Source organism: Pteropus alecto, unplaced genomic scaffold, assembly GCF_000325575.1.
Source record: "Pteropus alecto unplaced genomic scaffold, ASM32557v1 scaffold30, whole genome shotgun sequence".
Taxonomy (NCBI): Eukaryota; Metazoa; Chordata; class Mammalia; order Chiroptera; family Pteropodidae; genus Pteropus; species Pteropus alecto.
In genome coordinates, this window is record NW_006429782.1 from 2474941 (window position 1) to 2490807 (window position 15867).

Sequence of the window (15867 nt, forward strand, 5' to 3'; positions counted from 1 at the left end):
TGGCTGCGGGGAAAATAAAAAATAAAAAAAGAATAATATTTCGTGACGTGTGCAAAGTATATAGAACTCACGTTTCAGCATCCGTATCTCAAGGTTCCTGGCACAGAACATGCTCATTCACTCACGAGTTGTCTGCGGTGGCCCTCACACCGTGACAGCAAGCTGTGTGGTCGCCGCCTGGCTCACGGAGCTGAAAATATTCACTCTCTGGCCCTTTACAGAAAAAGCTTGTAGACCCCTCCTTTACGCCAACTGATGATTTCTTAGGGGGAGAGATTTTCATCCCTGACGTGGTTCAGAAAGGGCCTCTACACGGCGATACTCGGAGAGCAACTCACAAAATAGGGTTTGTGATCGTTTTTTGAATTTTCAAAAGATGATGTGCCTCTTCACTGACAGCAGCTGGGGCGAGCTGCTCCCCTCACCCCACCCTTGGCGTGGAGCCCGCTGGCTCTTTACTGTGACCCCCATTTTGGAGAGGCGGTAGCTGAGGCACAGAGAGGCCAAGCAACTTGCCCAAGGTCACACAGCTTGCAAGAGGAGGGAGTGAACGATGACGCGGCAGTGCCCGGGTCTCCTGCCTGATATCGCTGTGAGCACTGCCACCTAGAGGCAGCTCCGGCTTTGCACCACGACCTTGAATTTCAGCATCACAGCTTACAAGCCGCACAAGCTTGGGCAAGAGGCATCGGCTCCCCGAGCCTCGGTCTCCTCATCTGTGAGGGGGTATGGCAAATCCCCCGCCCACTGGGGTTTTCGGAGGACCGAGTTCACGTGTGCGTTTCACCATTCGTTTCACCGCGAATGGTCGGTAAGTGCTGTGGTTTTAATTAGGTCGGGTGCTCACGCCTGGTGCCGGGCCTGGGCTGAATGGCCCCAGAGAAGGAAAGTCTCAGGGAATGAATGGGGTGGAAGGGGATTCATTGCATAGAATCCCCTTGCAGGGATTTTGCTGGCATGCAAATCGCTTGCATGCAAATTGCATGTAAAAAACTCCCTAATGAGCGTGAGGAATTACTTCCTCGTGGATCCTCCCTTAAGCCATCTGATTCAACCCAGGGGCCCTGAACTGGGTGCTGCTGTCTCTTAGACACCTCTCTGTGGATCCCGTTTTAGGAGTCAGCTAATCCAGAACCTTCCATAGGCAACAGTAGCTGCCTCGAATTTAATAACCTTATTTATTTTCCTTTGCCTGTTTCAGGCACCTGATACTCTTCTTTTTATTTACCCTAGGGTGACAATGTTTCCTTTTAAGATAAGGTTGTAGAAGAAAAAAGTTTAGTACTGTCTCCAGCATTATCGTCCACTTGGCTTTTTTTTCTGCGATAAACTTGTTTCAGAAAGCCGCTTTATAACGTGATGGTAAGGTGGGACCGATACCAGGCGCAGTGTTCTCTGGCTGGGCCAGTCTCATCCGCGTGTGGCTGGTGGGAGTCTCCACGAACGCCCACGCCTCGGCCCACGACTCAGGCCAACGCCAGTCCTGATCAGATTTCCCCTGGGATTAAACATTAACCCAATGTTTGACCCGTGAGGGCCTGTATAAAACATTTAGATCAGTCGTCACATTTTACAGATGGGAAAACAGAGCCTCAGAGGGGGAAAGGGACTTCATGGTGTCACACAGCCAGTTTGTGGCTGAGCCGGGGGTGGGACGTAGATCCCTTGGCACCCAGGCAAGAAAGTAATTCTACACAAGATGGGAAAGTTACGAGTTGATTCGAGATGAGGCTGACGTTCCAACTCGGCCGCAAGCAGGCCCGTCTCCCTTGGGATCCGCGGGGCACAATGAATGTGAGGTTCATTCCACAAATATGTTTGAGCCACTTTGGTGGTGTGGGACCATTTTCAGGGATGGGGCACCTCAGTGACCACCACTGACAGGTCCCCGCTTCCTGGCGTGGACAGATGACACAGGTGAATAGCAGAGCCCCCCAAAGGTGTCATGCTAAAATGACTAGGGCGAGGGTGACTTTGGCTGGGGTGACAGGGCAGCTCCCTGGGGGAGGCGACCACTGAGCCGAGACCGCTGCCAGGCTCGGGTTTCCCAGCGGTGTGGGTTGACTATGTCATTCCCCACAGCCTGCCCTGCATTGCTGTGCTGAAGTCCTAACCCCAAGACCTCGGGACATGACTGTTTGGAGATAAGGACTTAACAGAGGCGATAAGTTGAAATGAGGTCATTAGGGGCCCCTGATCCTATGACTGGCATCGTTATCAGAAGAGGCAATTTAGATGCAGAGGCTCAGGGAAAAGAGGCATCTAGGGGCCAAGGAGAGAGGCCTCAGGGGGAACCTACCCCTCCCAGCCTTGATCTTGGACTTCCAGCCCCTGGAACAGGGAGGCGAGAAACTTCTGTCGTTTCGGCCGCCTGGGCTGTGGCGTTTCTTCTCAGCATCAGGACAAATTCAGTGTCTGGAGTACGGAGGGGCCTCGTACCCCTCCCTGCGGGCTCCTTCCCCCCCCGAGCGCCGCTGGGTGGGGCAGGAGGAGACACCCCTGAGACTCCTCCCCCACAGGGAAGAACCTGGAGGACACACCTGTAGCCAGGGGAGGCCTCCTTTCCCAGTGAGAGGTCCCTGCGACCCTTGGACCCACCAGCCATAAAGCTAGCGCCAGGATGAGGTGGTGGCTAGATGTGGAGGGGACCGGCCCTGCCTGCTGGTCGAGGCTCAAGGCCCTCATGGGGCCCCCACAGAATTTTCCCAGTGAGGGGGACCGCCCTCCTACGGGCGGCTAAGAGAGAGCCCTTGACACCAGGGCCTCCTGGCCCCGGCCATGCACATGTCCCACCCGACCTCCTCTAGAAACTTCTAGAGCCGTCATAGGCCTACAGTCAGACTTCTCGCCTTCGGTCCCTTCCCTCCCTCCCCTCCCCCTCGCCGGCTCTGCTCCAGCCCCCCACCCTTGCTGTCCCTTCTCCCCCGGGGCCTTCACACTGGGGCCTTCTCAACACTCTTCTCACGTGACACGTTCCCACTGGACCATCTCATATAAAGTTACCGGTCTTCATCTCCTTCCTGCTTTATTTTTCTACACATGTTACTTATTTTATTGCTTATGCACAAATGATTTCGTTCAGTATGTCTCCCCGCATGGGGACGTCCGTGCCACCGGGGCAGGGAGCGGGGGACAATTTACGTTCCCTGCTGTCTCCCTAGCGCCTGGCACACAGTCACAGGAATGAATGAATGAATGAATGAATGAATGAATGAATTCTCGGGCATAATGTCCTTCATTAGGAAGAGCAGAGGGAGCCCTTCCCCGCAACGAGCTCTCCTCCCTCATGGTTTTTGGAGACTGGGGTTCAAACCCTGTCGTCACCTGCCCCCAAGAGCTCAGAACCCCCTGGGCATGCCACAGTGACAGATGTGAGGGGACAGGGAACTGGGCAGCCTCGAGGGTCCGGTGCTGAGCAGCTGGCATTGCCCAAGAGGCAGATCAGAGTCCCCCTGTCCCCCAGCCCCTGGCCTGCCTCTGCCACACCCATGTCACAAGGGTTTTACTCAAGGCCCGGCCTGGCCATATTCCAAGGGAGGGTCCTGGAGGAGGAGGCGGGGGGCAGGGCTCGGTCACGGAGTGCTGCTCCGGGCCCCTGGCCTCTTCCGCCTAAAACTGACCTTAAAGGGAAGTATAAGGAGAAGTCAAAAGAAACGGGAGGTGACATGGTGACAAGGGGCAAGCCCCTGTCTGGAGCGGCGGGTCTGGGCGTTGTCTCGACCGTGGCTGACTCACGGAGCGGCCGCGGTGAGTCACAGCCCCTCTGTCCTCCTGTGTAAAGTGGGGACCGTCATGACGACCAGACTTGTGCTAATGCCAAAGGGCTGAAGCCACTGGAAAGCGACAGGCGGGCAGGCGTCTGCCAAGCCAGAGACACTACTAGTGACCATAGTAACAACGAGACACTTACTAGCGATTGTGGTAACAACATGCAGATGCTACATTCTCGGACCTGACTGCGTGGAGGTCCCTTCTAAGCTTGTTGCATGTTTTCGTTTGTCGAATCCTCCCAACGACCCGGCGAAGCAGGTCCTTTATCTCTCCCATTTTGCGGATAAAGAAACTGAGGCAGGGAGAAGCATAGTCACACAGCAGCGAGTCGAATGGCCGAGTCAGGATTCGAACCCAGGTCTCGCTCTAACTCGGTGCTGAGAGAAGTATCGCATATCACTTTAAATTTTCTAGTAGCTACCTTAAAAAAGCACAGAGTAAAATTAAGTTTCGTCTTCATAATATATTTCAATGATTGGAGTAATAAACCCAAGCTACTAGCATTTCGACGTGTGGTCGGTATCAAAATTATGAATGCGAGGTTTAGCTTTTCTTCACGCCGATCTTGTGTGTATTTCCCCAGTGTTGTATTTCTCACGTCCAGCACATCTCAATTCAGACAATAAATTTTCATCAGAAATCCTCGGTCTGTCTGTGCTTATAGAGTTCAGAAAATCTACAGTGAAAAATGTAGGTTCGTGAACCCACACGTTCCGTGAGTACTCAGAACTTGTTCATTAACTTGTCTGAGTACCGGATTTAAATTTTCAGTCAATGAAAATGAAATCAAATTTAAAAATCTAGTCCTTCAGTCACACTCTTCAATAGCCACAGTGGCCTGAGGCTCCTGTTTTGGGTGGTGTAGGTGTCGTCTGCTAAACCTGTGAATTACACAAAACTCTTCTGAAAAGGGCCAGGTAGTAAATATTCTCGCTTTGCAGGTGACAGGGTCTCTGTTGCAACTACTCACCTCTGCCATCATAGCCTGAAAGCAGCACAGACGATATGTAAACAAATGGGCGTGGTCGTGTGCCAATAAAGGGTTATTTACAAAAAACAGCAAAGGGCCGGAATGAGATTCGGTTCATATGCTAAACTCAATGATCATATTTATACACGTGTGGTTGTTCCTTCTGTAAGTATCCATTGGGTAGCTACTGTGTGCCAGGTGTGACGCCGGGCCCTGGGGACACTGCACACAGGTGCTCTTGTGACGATTGTCCCAGATAAACCTAACTGGAGACTTTCTAGCTCTCCACGCACACCCCTTCCTCTTTCCAACTGCTAAGCTCCTGGGCCAAGGTCAAGGCAGGAAGAGCAAGAGACATTTTTGTCGAATGAAATAATTAATGAATATTCATCCCCTAGGACTGGCCTCTGCCTTGCTCAGAATAGACACTCCATAAATGTTTGTTGAATGAATGCACACCACAAGAAAGAATTAAAATAGATGGTGCGTCAATATTTTCGATATTGTCCCGTATCAGTATATACAGATAATCCTCGTTCATTTTCACAGCTGCATAATATTCCATTGTGTGACTACATCAGACTCTCTTAATCGATGCCCTATTGATGGATATTTCGATCACTTCCAGGGTTTTAGGAAATGCTTAATGTACGTGGCTGTTCATTGTATACTGTGTACTTTTTATTGAGGTAGAGTTAATTTGCAATAAGAATATAAGGTTTTAGGTGTGTTCAATTTGATGCGTTTTGGCGGAGTAGCGTTCTGTTATCCAGACATACCAGTTCCGTTTGTCCATTCCCCCGTTCTTGGATATTTGAGTTGTTTCCAGTTTGTGACGATTATACACATAAGGCTGCTATGAACATTCACGTGCAAGTTCTTCTGTGAACATACGGTTGCATTTCTCTTAGGTCAATAGCCAGGAGTGAAAATCACACGGTAAATAAATGTTTAACTTTATAAGAGGCTGTTCGATTTCCCAAAGTTTCTCGGAGTGCTCGGGTCATTTTGATGCTCAGTGGGGGAGAGTTTCAGTCACTGCATATCTTCCACCAACATCTGATGTGGTCCCATCTTTTTTATTTTCGTCATTCTATTGGGTATCTTTCAACGTTTTCATACGCCGGGATGGTTCAGAATAAATGAAGTCAAAAGCAAAATCAAAACCCACACCTGCCCGGTTATGTTTGGGAAACGCTATAAACTCTGTTCCCTCCGGGAGCGTTGCAAAGGCTCTGATAAGTCCTGCAGAGCCATTTGTTAATTCAGTGTTCCTCAGTCCTCTTTGATCGCGGCAGCCTTTTGGAGTCCACACGAAGACATATTGGCGGAATCTGTTATGGGAATTTTATTTTGGATTCCACTGTAGTATGGCTTTGAAATATGTGATTATGTTCAGTCGATGAGATGATGTGACATCAAGGGCGTCAAAAAGTCCCCCTGTTCCTCATCAGAGCTGGCAATCTCCTACCCACCCTCCAAGCCCTCCACGCCTGAACCCATGCGATCGATTTCTTCTAGAATCTTCTGTCGTTCATTCATTCAACAACCATTTATCGAGCCAAACTTGTTCCCACCCCAGGGTCTTTGCATTTGCTGTTCCCTTTGTCTGGGACTCCTTGGCCCTCCTCGCTCATGTTGATCTTTCTCCTACTTGTTCAGACAGCTCTTCATCGGGGTGTATAAAGCCTCCCAAGGTCCATAATTATAAACATTTAAAGCAACAGAAATATCCTGGGAGGGAGACCAGGAGCATCTCGGTCCACACGAGGGTGTAAGAGCCATTTTCCCCACAGGTTTTCGCGAGAGAGGCGTCCTACCTCAAGGACGCTGGACTCCTGAGAGCCGTAAAGCGGGCAGGGGGGCCGAGCGAAGCGCTGAGTCGGGTCTCGCTGACCTGGGACCGCCCTGGCGTGGTGCCTGCGCAGCCAGGGCTGAGTAAACATGACGACCGACCGGATCGCGAAAGACAAGCCCAAGCCAGCGGGGTTAAAAGGGAAATGAGGATGACTCGTGGGCTGAGGGCGAGGTGATGATGCCAGCATCCAGAGGGGACAGTTACTGCAGTGCAGGGTCTCACCCCACGCCAGTGCTGGCGTTCTCTGTGGGGAGCCTGTCCTCAGCTGTGGGGCGTTGAACAGCATCCCTGGTCCCCACCTGCTTGGTGTCAAGAGCTCCCCCAGTCGTGACAACCACACAGGTCTCCCCAGACATCTCCGAGTGTCCCCTGGGGGTGGGGGACCGCGTTCATGCAAGCCATCATCGGAGGAAAGGAAGACTTCAGGCGTGGTACATAGTAGGTCCTCATTTAGCTTTTGTTGCATGAGTGTATAATGACTGGTCCACCGAGAAGCACACACTAGATTGTGAATTTCTTGGGAGCAAGGAAGATGTCTTAGTTACCGCTGTGAACCTGGCCCTTGGCATCATGCCTGGCACACAGAAAGTGTCATGGAGCCCTGTATTCGCTAAGCTCCCAATAGCTTTGGACTGTGCTTAGCGTAAGCCGAACTCCTTGTCACAGCCCACGGGCCCTGCGTGACCTGCCCCGCCCCCTCCCCTGGAATCCCCCCATCCCCCCCGTCCCCCTCGCTCCCTCTGCTCCGGCCACACGGGCCTCCTCGCTGCTCCTCCAACACGCCAGGCTCGGTCCTGCCCCAGGGCCTTTGCACGTGCCTTTCCCGTGGCCTGAAATGTCCTTCTCCTCACGTCCTCATGGCTGGCAATGTCGCATCACTCAGTGCTTCAACGTCACCTTCTAAAGGGGCCGTTCCCAGCCCTCCATGCCCTTTGCCATGGTTACGTTTAGTTCCTCAGTGGCGCTCGCCCAATCATCTGCTCACTGGTTTGTTTTCACAGTTACGGTGCAGCCTGTTCGCTGCCTCATCCTTAGTGCCTGAAACAGTGGTTGGCACAGATGAGTGAGAGCTGACTGAGCACCTACTGTGTGCCAGGCATTTCCCAGGCGCCGGGGACCCGGCAGAGACTCTATTCTGACCCCGAAGGTCCCCCCGGTCCCGGGTGGAGCAGGGAGGGAGGAACCACAGGAGGACAGCGAACAAGTAAATAAATGACGTTTTCAACAAAGAGGGTCGCGGTGAGAACGAGGGTCCGATGAAGAGGTGCGGGCCGTCTGGGCTGATTCACAGGGACCGAACGTTCACGAATACGCAAATATGCGGACACGGCGGCGACAGAGTCAGGGGTTGAGAGAGGGGCGAGGAGTCCCAGACCGAGGGAACAGCAAGTGCGGAGGCCCTGACGTGGGAACAAGTTGGGCTCGATCGAAAGTTGTTGAATGAAAAAAAAAAAATGACAGAAGATTCTAGAAGGGATCAATTGCACGGGTTCAGGCATGGAGGGCTTGGCGGTGGGTAGGCGGTGGCCGCCCCGATGATGGAAGGGAGTTCCTGGCGGGGGGAACCGCTCCAGCATCGGCCCGGGTGGCCCTTCTGGTTTCCTTCTGTCCTGGGAGTGACAGGATCCGGCCAGGGGCCCTGGGCTCTCCTGGGTCCCCACATCCGGGACTCTGATGAGAAACAGTCTCCAAAAGTAGGGGAGAGGTCACGGCAGAGCAGAGGCCCCCAGACTTTGGCCTTTGCCCCATGTCGTCTGGAAAAGCACAAAACAAGATAACGGGTCTTCTCTTCCCGCCCCCTGGCCTGCCCTGGCGTGACTGGCCTTTAACCCTGTCTGTCTTGCCTGTCCCCCAATCGGCAGCCAGGGGTGGGCTGGGAGCTCTCCAGGATTATTTCAGCATCTTTGGGGGGTGGTGACAGAACTACAGAGACAAGCAAGCCTTGGGGTGAGCCTCTGGCTCAGAGCAGAGACACAGAAAGCAACTGGAGGCAGAACTGGCCGGGCTGGTGAATGGGGGTTTAGCTGCTGGAAAGGTGAGCCATGCCTGGGGCCATGGGAGTGGGGGGGCAGTCTATGCCAGGAAACCCTCCCCAAGCCCCGAGTTGAAAGGAACCCCCACCCCCATTGCACAGACGGGAAGACTGAGGCCCAGAACATATAAATGCAGTGACCGAAAGCATACCTCCACGCCAGGCCTGCTGTGTCTGTCCTCCAGGTCACCCCACCTCCCAGGAGGGGGACTGGGGGCAGGCTGTGAGATGAAAGAGACAGCCTGTCCCATCAGCCCGGAGGGAGTGACCGCCCCGACCGCCCCCCACGTGCATCTGTTTGGCATGTTTTAAAGACACTGGCTCTCATGCCTGGGCCTCTGGGTCAGCTCCTCAGCTCAGATTTGGGGGCGCAGGCCGGGCCTAGGGGCTGAGCAGGGATCAAACTTCAACTGGACAGACCTCAGGTGCCGTGAAGATGGGAGCTGGGGGCAGAGGGGCTGTGTGACCCTTACGCCCACCCCCTCCTCGCCCCAGATGGCTTCCTCTACCTCTCCCATGGGCCCCATCGACAGCCTGGAGCTCCTGGATCTCCTGTTCGACCGGCAGGATGGAATCCTGAGACACGTGGACCTGGGAGAGGTGTGGAACCACGTAGGGGACCAGGTGAGGCCCCCGCGGCGGGCAGCACTCCGCTCGGCTCGGGAGGGCGGACGGCTCATGGCGTGTGACTTCGGCAAACAAAACACGTTACTGTGTTAAACCTCTCGGGCACCCCAAGGCACAGGCAGCCTCGGATCCTGGAGGTGATGGGACCGAGGCCCAGTGGGGGGTGGTAACTTCTCTGGGGTCACATCACACCGCGGTTTGGAATTGGGTCCAGACTCAAACTCGGGGGTCGTACCTTGACCCAGCTGCATTCGAGCCCCACAAAGCTTCCATCTTCTAGAAAGGATGAGCGAGGCCCAGAGACGGTCAGCGGCTTGCCCAAAGTCACGCAGCAAGCCAGAGCAAAGCACAGGCCTCATTCCCGCCCCCTCTGCGTCCCAGCAGGTCCTGCCAGGCCCGGACTCCGACGATTTCCTCAGCTGTATCTTGGGCTCCGGAGACTCATCACCCAGCTCTCCACTCTGGTCTCCTGCGGCCAGTGACAGTGGCCTCTCCGAAGATCTGCCCTCTGACCCCCAGGACACCCCTCCACACACTGTTCCAGTCACGGCTCTGTCCAGCTGCCATGTCACAGAGCCTAGCAAGGGGCTCTGCCCTTCCTACTGTCCCGTGCCCCCCGGCCCCGCCAGGCCCCCCGGGCCAGCAGCCCAGGGGCTTGAGGCCTCTGTGGCCATAGACCTAGGTGAGTTCTGTGTCTTCTCCCCCAACCCTCGCCGTGATATGCACAGGCCCCTCCTCGAGATGGATGCTGTTGTGGGCCTGTGAGGTTGAGCCACGAGTCGAAGCTGCAGAGCTGGGGTGCACCCTGGCAGGCAGGCTGAGGCACAGGGGTCACCCTGGCAACCTCGTCTTCCCCCCACCCCCATGCCCGGGTACTGTAGATGCTCCAAGAGAGTCCGTGAGTTCACGGACTGCAGCCATCAGGGTGCTCCTCCTGGACCCGGGGAGCGAGCCTTAGTTCCTCTGTCCCCTGAGCCTCGTAACGGGGTGGGAGGCCTTCTGAGTCCCACTGGAGAGCTGAAGAAACTGAGGCTCAGAGAAAAAAAAAAAGGTCATAGGGGGTTAGACCTCAAGGCCATGTGACTGTGAAGTTTGTGCTCTGGACAGCAGCCCACCCATGCTGGGCCAGGCGGCAGGCGGGCAGGAACCAGAGGTGACTCAGACCTGGTCACTGCTCCTTAGGGGAAATATGGCCAGCTGGCTGCAGATCTGGTCTCTCACCTGGGGGAACAAGAGCCACCCTCTCCTGGTTGGCTTGGGTCCCTCTGCAATGCCCTGAGGAACCTGAGGGGAGAAGGAGGCACAAGCCGGGGCTGTCCCCAAGCTGCCCCAGAAGCCCTTAGCGCATTGGGTTCAATCCTGGAAGCCTTGCTGGAGGAGGCGGGTAGAGGCTGGGAGGCCGGCGCCCCTCCTGACACCAGCCCTGTCTCTGCCCGCTCTGTCCCGTCAGAAATGTGGAGCCCGGGCCTCGAGGAGCAGGCTGGGCCAGCGGACCTGCCCCCGCAAGGCGGCCTCACAGTGAAAGACCTCCTCCTCTCGGACAGCGGCGGGGACCTGGTGAGCAGCCCCCACCCCACCCCGCACCCGACCCCCGAGCATCAGAGCTGGGGGGCGCCGCCGTGTTCACAGGCCCCAATACCCCTGTTTCCGGGCTGGAAAACTGAGTCGCGGACGAAAGGCTGAGACTCGTCCCGGGTCCCAGCAGGAGCAAGTCTGTGGCTTCCAGTCCTGAGGTGTCCATCTCCTGGGCTGAGGCGCCTTCTACTGCAGTGGCATGAAAAAAAAAAAAACCAAAAAGCCAAAACCTTCTAAGCACCTACGATAGGCCAGGCACCCTCCTAAATGCTTCGACCGTATGGCCCTGGAGTTCACCGCCATCCCCAATAGTGGGTTGGGGCTCTTATTATCTTAACTTTACACATAAGTTTGGGTTTTTTAGGGTAGGGGAGCTCACGCACACAGTTGTCCCAGGACCAATGTGTAGATGGGAAAAGCACCCTCTCACCCCAACGGCCCTGACACCCAGCCCCACGCAGGTCCCGGCAGCTCCTTCCAAAGAAATGCCTTCTTTTTTTAAAAAAAGAAATTGAACTTAACATAAAAAGCGGCACAGACACGGAGCGAGCTTTTGTCCCTTTACTGTTAACGTGACGCTTTAGCTGGTGCCCGTCCCAGATCGCGACACGGGGACTTCCTCGCAGCTGCGTGGCACCCCTTCCTACCAACGGGCCGGGCCCGATTTAGCCTGTCTCCTCCTCGCCGGGTATTTCTATTGCTTCCGATGCTTCGCTATTCGAGCGCCGCAGTGAACCTTCAGAGCCCGGCACAGTGCCTGGCACGTAGCAGGTGCGCCATGAATACCTGTCGAGTGACTCTTTGCTAAGTGGATGAAAAACCCGCATGTCCATCCTCGTGCGCATGTCTGAGGCGCTCTGTAGGGCCGATTCCCGGAAGTGGCACTGCGGTGTCAGAGGGCCGCGTGCTGGACTCTCGGGCCTTAGTGCCGGTGGGGACTCTACAGGAGACGGATCGATAGTTTTCTCAAATCTGATGACGCCGCTTTCATTCCCTAGAGGATGTCGCCCTCCCCGCCCCCAACGCGATTTCCCTGTTTCTTCCATAGCAACAGCATCACCTGGCCGCCCCCCACCTGTTGCGACCTGGGCCTGGGCACTGCCAGCAGCTGGTGCTCACGGAAGACGAGAAGAAGCTGCTGGACAAAGAAGGCATCACCCTGCCCACTCAGCTTCCCCTCACCAAGGTGGGTCGGTGGGATCCTCGGCTCTGGGTGTCCCCCTACCCGCAGCTGCCTGCTCATGAATCTCACCTTTAGGTCTCCCGCGCTAGAATGTTAGGACGTATCTGTCACCAGAAAATCATCCAAAAGCCAACTCAGCGGGGCCTCTAGCTCCCCGCGGTCCCCGCCCAGCCCGTTCACCTAAGACGAACAGGTTTTGTTTTAGGTTCGCCCTGCCCTGCCGACTGGGAGGTATCCCTTAGCGTTGGTATCTGCAGGCTCCGCCCAAAGCGCTGTTCCCAGAGACGGCAGAAGGTGGCAGCACCGCACAAAGTTGGTAGCTCGTTACCGACTGACCGTGGGAGCCGGGAGGATTCCCCGGGCGCAGGGACCCCGCTAGAGACTGCAGGAGTCAGGGGCAGGAAAGCTGGTCTTTGAGACGGCGGGGCTCTGCCCTCAGGTCCCTGGGTGTGGGCTTGGCTCCTACGGGAAGAGAATGGAGTGAAGTTGAGGGGGTCTGGGCAACAGAGTGACCCCTCCAGCCTGACTCAGCCCCCTCCCTATGTCACTCGGCAGTATGAGGAGCGAGTACTGAAAAAAATCCGCCGGAAAATCCGGAACAAGCAGTCAGCCCAAGAAAGCCGGAAGAAGAAGAAGGAATATATTGATGGCCTGGAAACTCGGTAAAGCTGGGTCCTAGGACTGCACACTCAGGGAGGAAGCCGAGACAGAGAGAGAGCGGGGAAGAGGGAGAAGAAGAGACAGAGAGACAGAGAGACAGAGACAGACAGAGTGTGCTAAGATCACAGTTTTTAGGGCCTGACAAGATTAGAGTCACCTTCCGTCTCCGGGAGAGACCATTTTTCATGTGAATTGCAAGGATGGGAAGATGCCGGTGGGGCCTACGTGGTACCAGCAATAGTGAAAATCAAAACGTGTGAGATGCAGCTAAGGCGGCACTGAGAGGAAAATGTATAGCCTTAATTCAGCTCAGGGAGCCGAACACGCACATTTAAAAACCAGCGAAAGAACCACAGGAGGGGTTGGGGTGGTGGCACTGGACAAGGGTTTCAGGGTCCCGTTATCCCCTAGAAAGGAGATGGCACGACCCACCTTGTCCTGGCTCTCTGCCTGAAGATTCGGGGTGCTTACTTCCCTTGTCTGAGGTCACTGGTCCCCAGAGCTGTCATGGCTTTACCAAGAGCGACCTTATGGAATGTTACAGGTCTATTTGGGTTTTCAGTTTTTTCCTGGCAGTTTTGGGATGTCACGTGTTTCTGAGAAGTTGCCCATTTTAAATGTATCGACATAAAATGGTCCACAGTTTTCTCCTGTTATTTTTTTTCTTTAAAGTTCTTGGTTTATTAATCCTCTCATGAAAAATCTCACCACCAGATCGTCACGGATGAATCTTTTTACTCCTTCTTCTCGCTCACAGCCCCCCGACTTTCTTCATTCTATCCTTTCTTCATTCGTTCCTCTCACTGATTCCTCGAGGTCTTTTCCTTCTCATCCAGGCCGCGTCTTCCAAGTCTCTGTTCAGCTTCATTTTTCTTCGCGTAATCCAAAGACTCACGCATCATGGCACAGCCGGTTGTCTCGCTGCCAACCAAAATGGGCTCGGAATCCGAACACCACGATGGCATCTGGAGCGGTCTTGTACATCGCGGCTAGTTTTTCCCGAACTTCCGTCTTAGGCAGTGTTGCCTTTGCAGGATGAAGGACATGGGTGGCCGTTCGTTCCTGTCGAAGCAGCCTATTGGTCATGAACGTCCTGGTCCAGATAGTGACTGTGGCGTTCGTGGTGGCGGCCCTCAAGCAGCTGGGGAGGAAAAGAGCTCGCCGATTATTTTGTACCCTTTTTAATAACTCATGTTTATTTGCGCCTTCTCTTTCTCTTTTATCTTTTTGATCTATCTTGCCAGAGGTTTGTCTATTTTATTATTCTCTTCAGAGAATGGATTTTTGGCTTTTCCTCCCACCCAGGTGTATCTTTTTCTTTTTCTTCTTCTTCTAGTTCTTTCGTTTCTACTCTCAGCTTTGTTATGTCTTCCCTAAATTTTTTTTTTCGGTGTTTATTGTGTGGTTCTTTCGCTGGTTTTTAAATGTGCGTGTTCAGCTCCCTGAGCTGAATTAAGGCTATGCATTTTCCTCTCAGTGCCGCCTTAGCTGCATCTCACACGTTTTGATTTTCACTATTGCCAGTACCATGTCGTCCTTAGGTCTTCCCTAATTTAATTCTTCGTTATCTTATGAGTTATTCGGAAGGAGAACCTTTCAGTGAGGGAATTTTTTCTCTTCTCCGGTTGCGATATGAGGACCGACACATCCTCATGCCATGATCTGAGTATTCCAATTCGACATCCGAGAGGTCTGGGTCAATATCACATTCGCAGAGGGATGCAAATGGGAAAGGTGGGGGTCCCAGCCTGGACCCCAGGACCCTAGATGGGATGATCAGCATTGTCTTGTTTCTCAACTGCAATCTGCTAAGTCCCTACTCAACTTCGTTGACATCATTCTCCCAACCACTCTGTGAGCTAGGTAATCGTTAACTGCATTTTACACATGAGGGGACTGAGGTCAGGGGACCGAGTGGCTCAAGGTCACGGGGAGGGTGAGGATTGTAACTGTCCTCTGACTCCCACTCGCCCTGATGTTCCGTCTCCTGGAAGCATCGCTGCCCGAGTTTGGCATTCCGTCCCCAGGGCTGGGGGCTCAGATGAAGCTCCAGGGACCTAGGAGCCAGCAAGACTTGAGTTCGAATCCGGGCCCCGTCACAGACTTGCCAGGGTGACTTTGAAGAGTGACTTCCCCCCTTTGGCCTTGGATTCCCTGCCTGTAAAGTGGACCCTCAGAGGAAGATATGATGGGGACAGTTGGTGACAAGCATAGTCTGAATGTCACTGTGACATTGTCCCTGCAGGATGTCAGCCTGTACGGCCCAGAACCAGGAGCTTCAGAGGAAAGTCTTGCATCTCGAGAAGCAGAACCTGTGAGTCTCGGTCCAGCCAGGGCAGAGGAAGTGGGAGGGGCAGCCACCAGAGTCCTTGGCAGGAGAGGTGGACAGCGGGGTGGGGGACGACTTCTGTGGTGACAGGGCAGAGCAGGGGGTAAGGGGTTCAGGAGAGGGGGGGCAGGCTGCATAGAGGAGGGGATTGGATTTGGGGCCTTGAAGGGTGTGTAAGAGTTTGCCGGGGAAAGCCGCTCCCGGCGGGGGTGTGGCTTATGGACGGTCGGAGGCTGGGAGCACAGTATGTCGGGGAACCACACGTAATTCCGTCTCAGGGGTGCATCCATTTAGCCGATATTTGCTTAGCATCTACTCTGCATCAGGCATAGTTCTGGGCCCTGGGGTCATGGCAGTGAATAAAATAGACACAGGCCCTCCTCTTACAGAACTCACGGTGTAGTGGGAGACAGACTCAGGATCAATAAAAATATATAAACGATCACGTAAATAGTGATGGCCACTGGGAAGAGAAGGAAAGCAGGGGGAAGCCAGGAGGGTCAGACACGGTGACATTTGAGATGAGACTTGATGGGCGAGAAAGAACAAGCTACAGAAAGACCTGGGGGTGAAATAAGTCAGGCAGAGGAAGATAAATACCATATGATTTCACTGATATGCGGAATCTAAGGAACAAAAAGAACAAACGAATCAAAAACAGACTCACAGATATAGAGGACGATCTGACGGCCAGAGGGGAAGGGGTTGGGGGCTGGGAGAAAGGGTGAAGGGTTAAAGAAGTACAAATGAGTAGTCGAGAGATGGTCACGGGGGTGGGGAGCATGGCGTAGGGAATGCAGTTAGCATTAATGTATTGACTAGGTGGAGGGCAGGGGACAGAAAGAGCAATGAACTATAGAAA

At 54.1% G+C, this 15867-nt stretch overlaps 1 protein-coding gene across 1 annotated transcript in view; it reads left to right on the forward strand.

The window, feature by feature from the left end:
- The first annotated feature begins 553 nt into the window (after positions 1 to 553).
- Positions 554 to 15867, forward strand: part of CREB3L3 (cAMP responsive element binding protein 3 like 3) — a 16830-nt gene continuing 1516 nt past the window's right edge. Inside the window, exons 1-9 of the mRNA XM_015585158.1 lie at positions 554 to 592; positions 6538 to 6679; positions 8564 to 8634; positions 9127 to 9255; positions 9643 to 9940; positions 10709 to 10815; positions 11882 to 12019; positions 12572 to 12678; positions 14922 to 14990. Of these exons, the coding sequence (XP_015440644.1) occupies positions 554 to 592; positions 6538 to 6679; positions 8564 to 8634; positions 9127 to 9255; positions 9643 to 9940; positions 10709 to 10815; positions 11882 to 12019; positions 12572 to 12678; positions 14922 to 14990 (1100 nt within the window). The remainder of the gene's footprint in view (positions 593 to 6537; positions 6680 to 8563; positions 8635 to 9126; positions 9256 to 9642; positions 9941 to 10708; positions 10816 to 11881; positions 12020 to 12571; positions 12679 to 14921; positions 14991 to 15867) is intronic.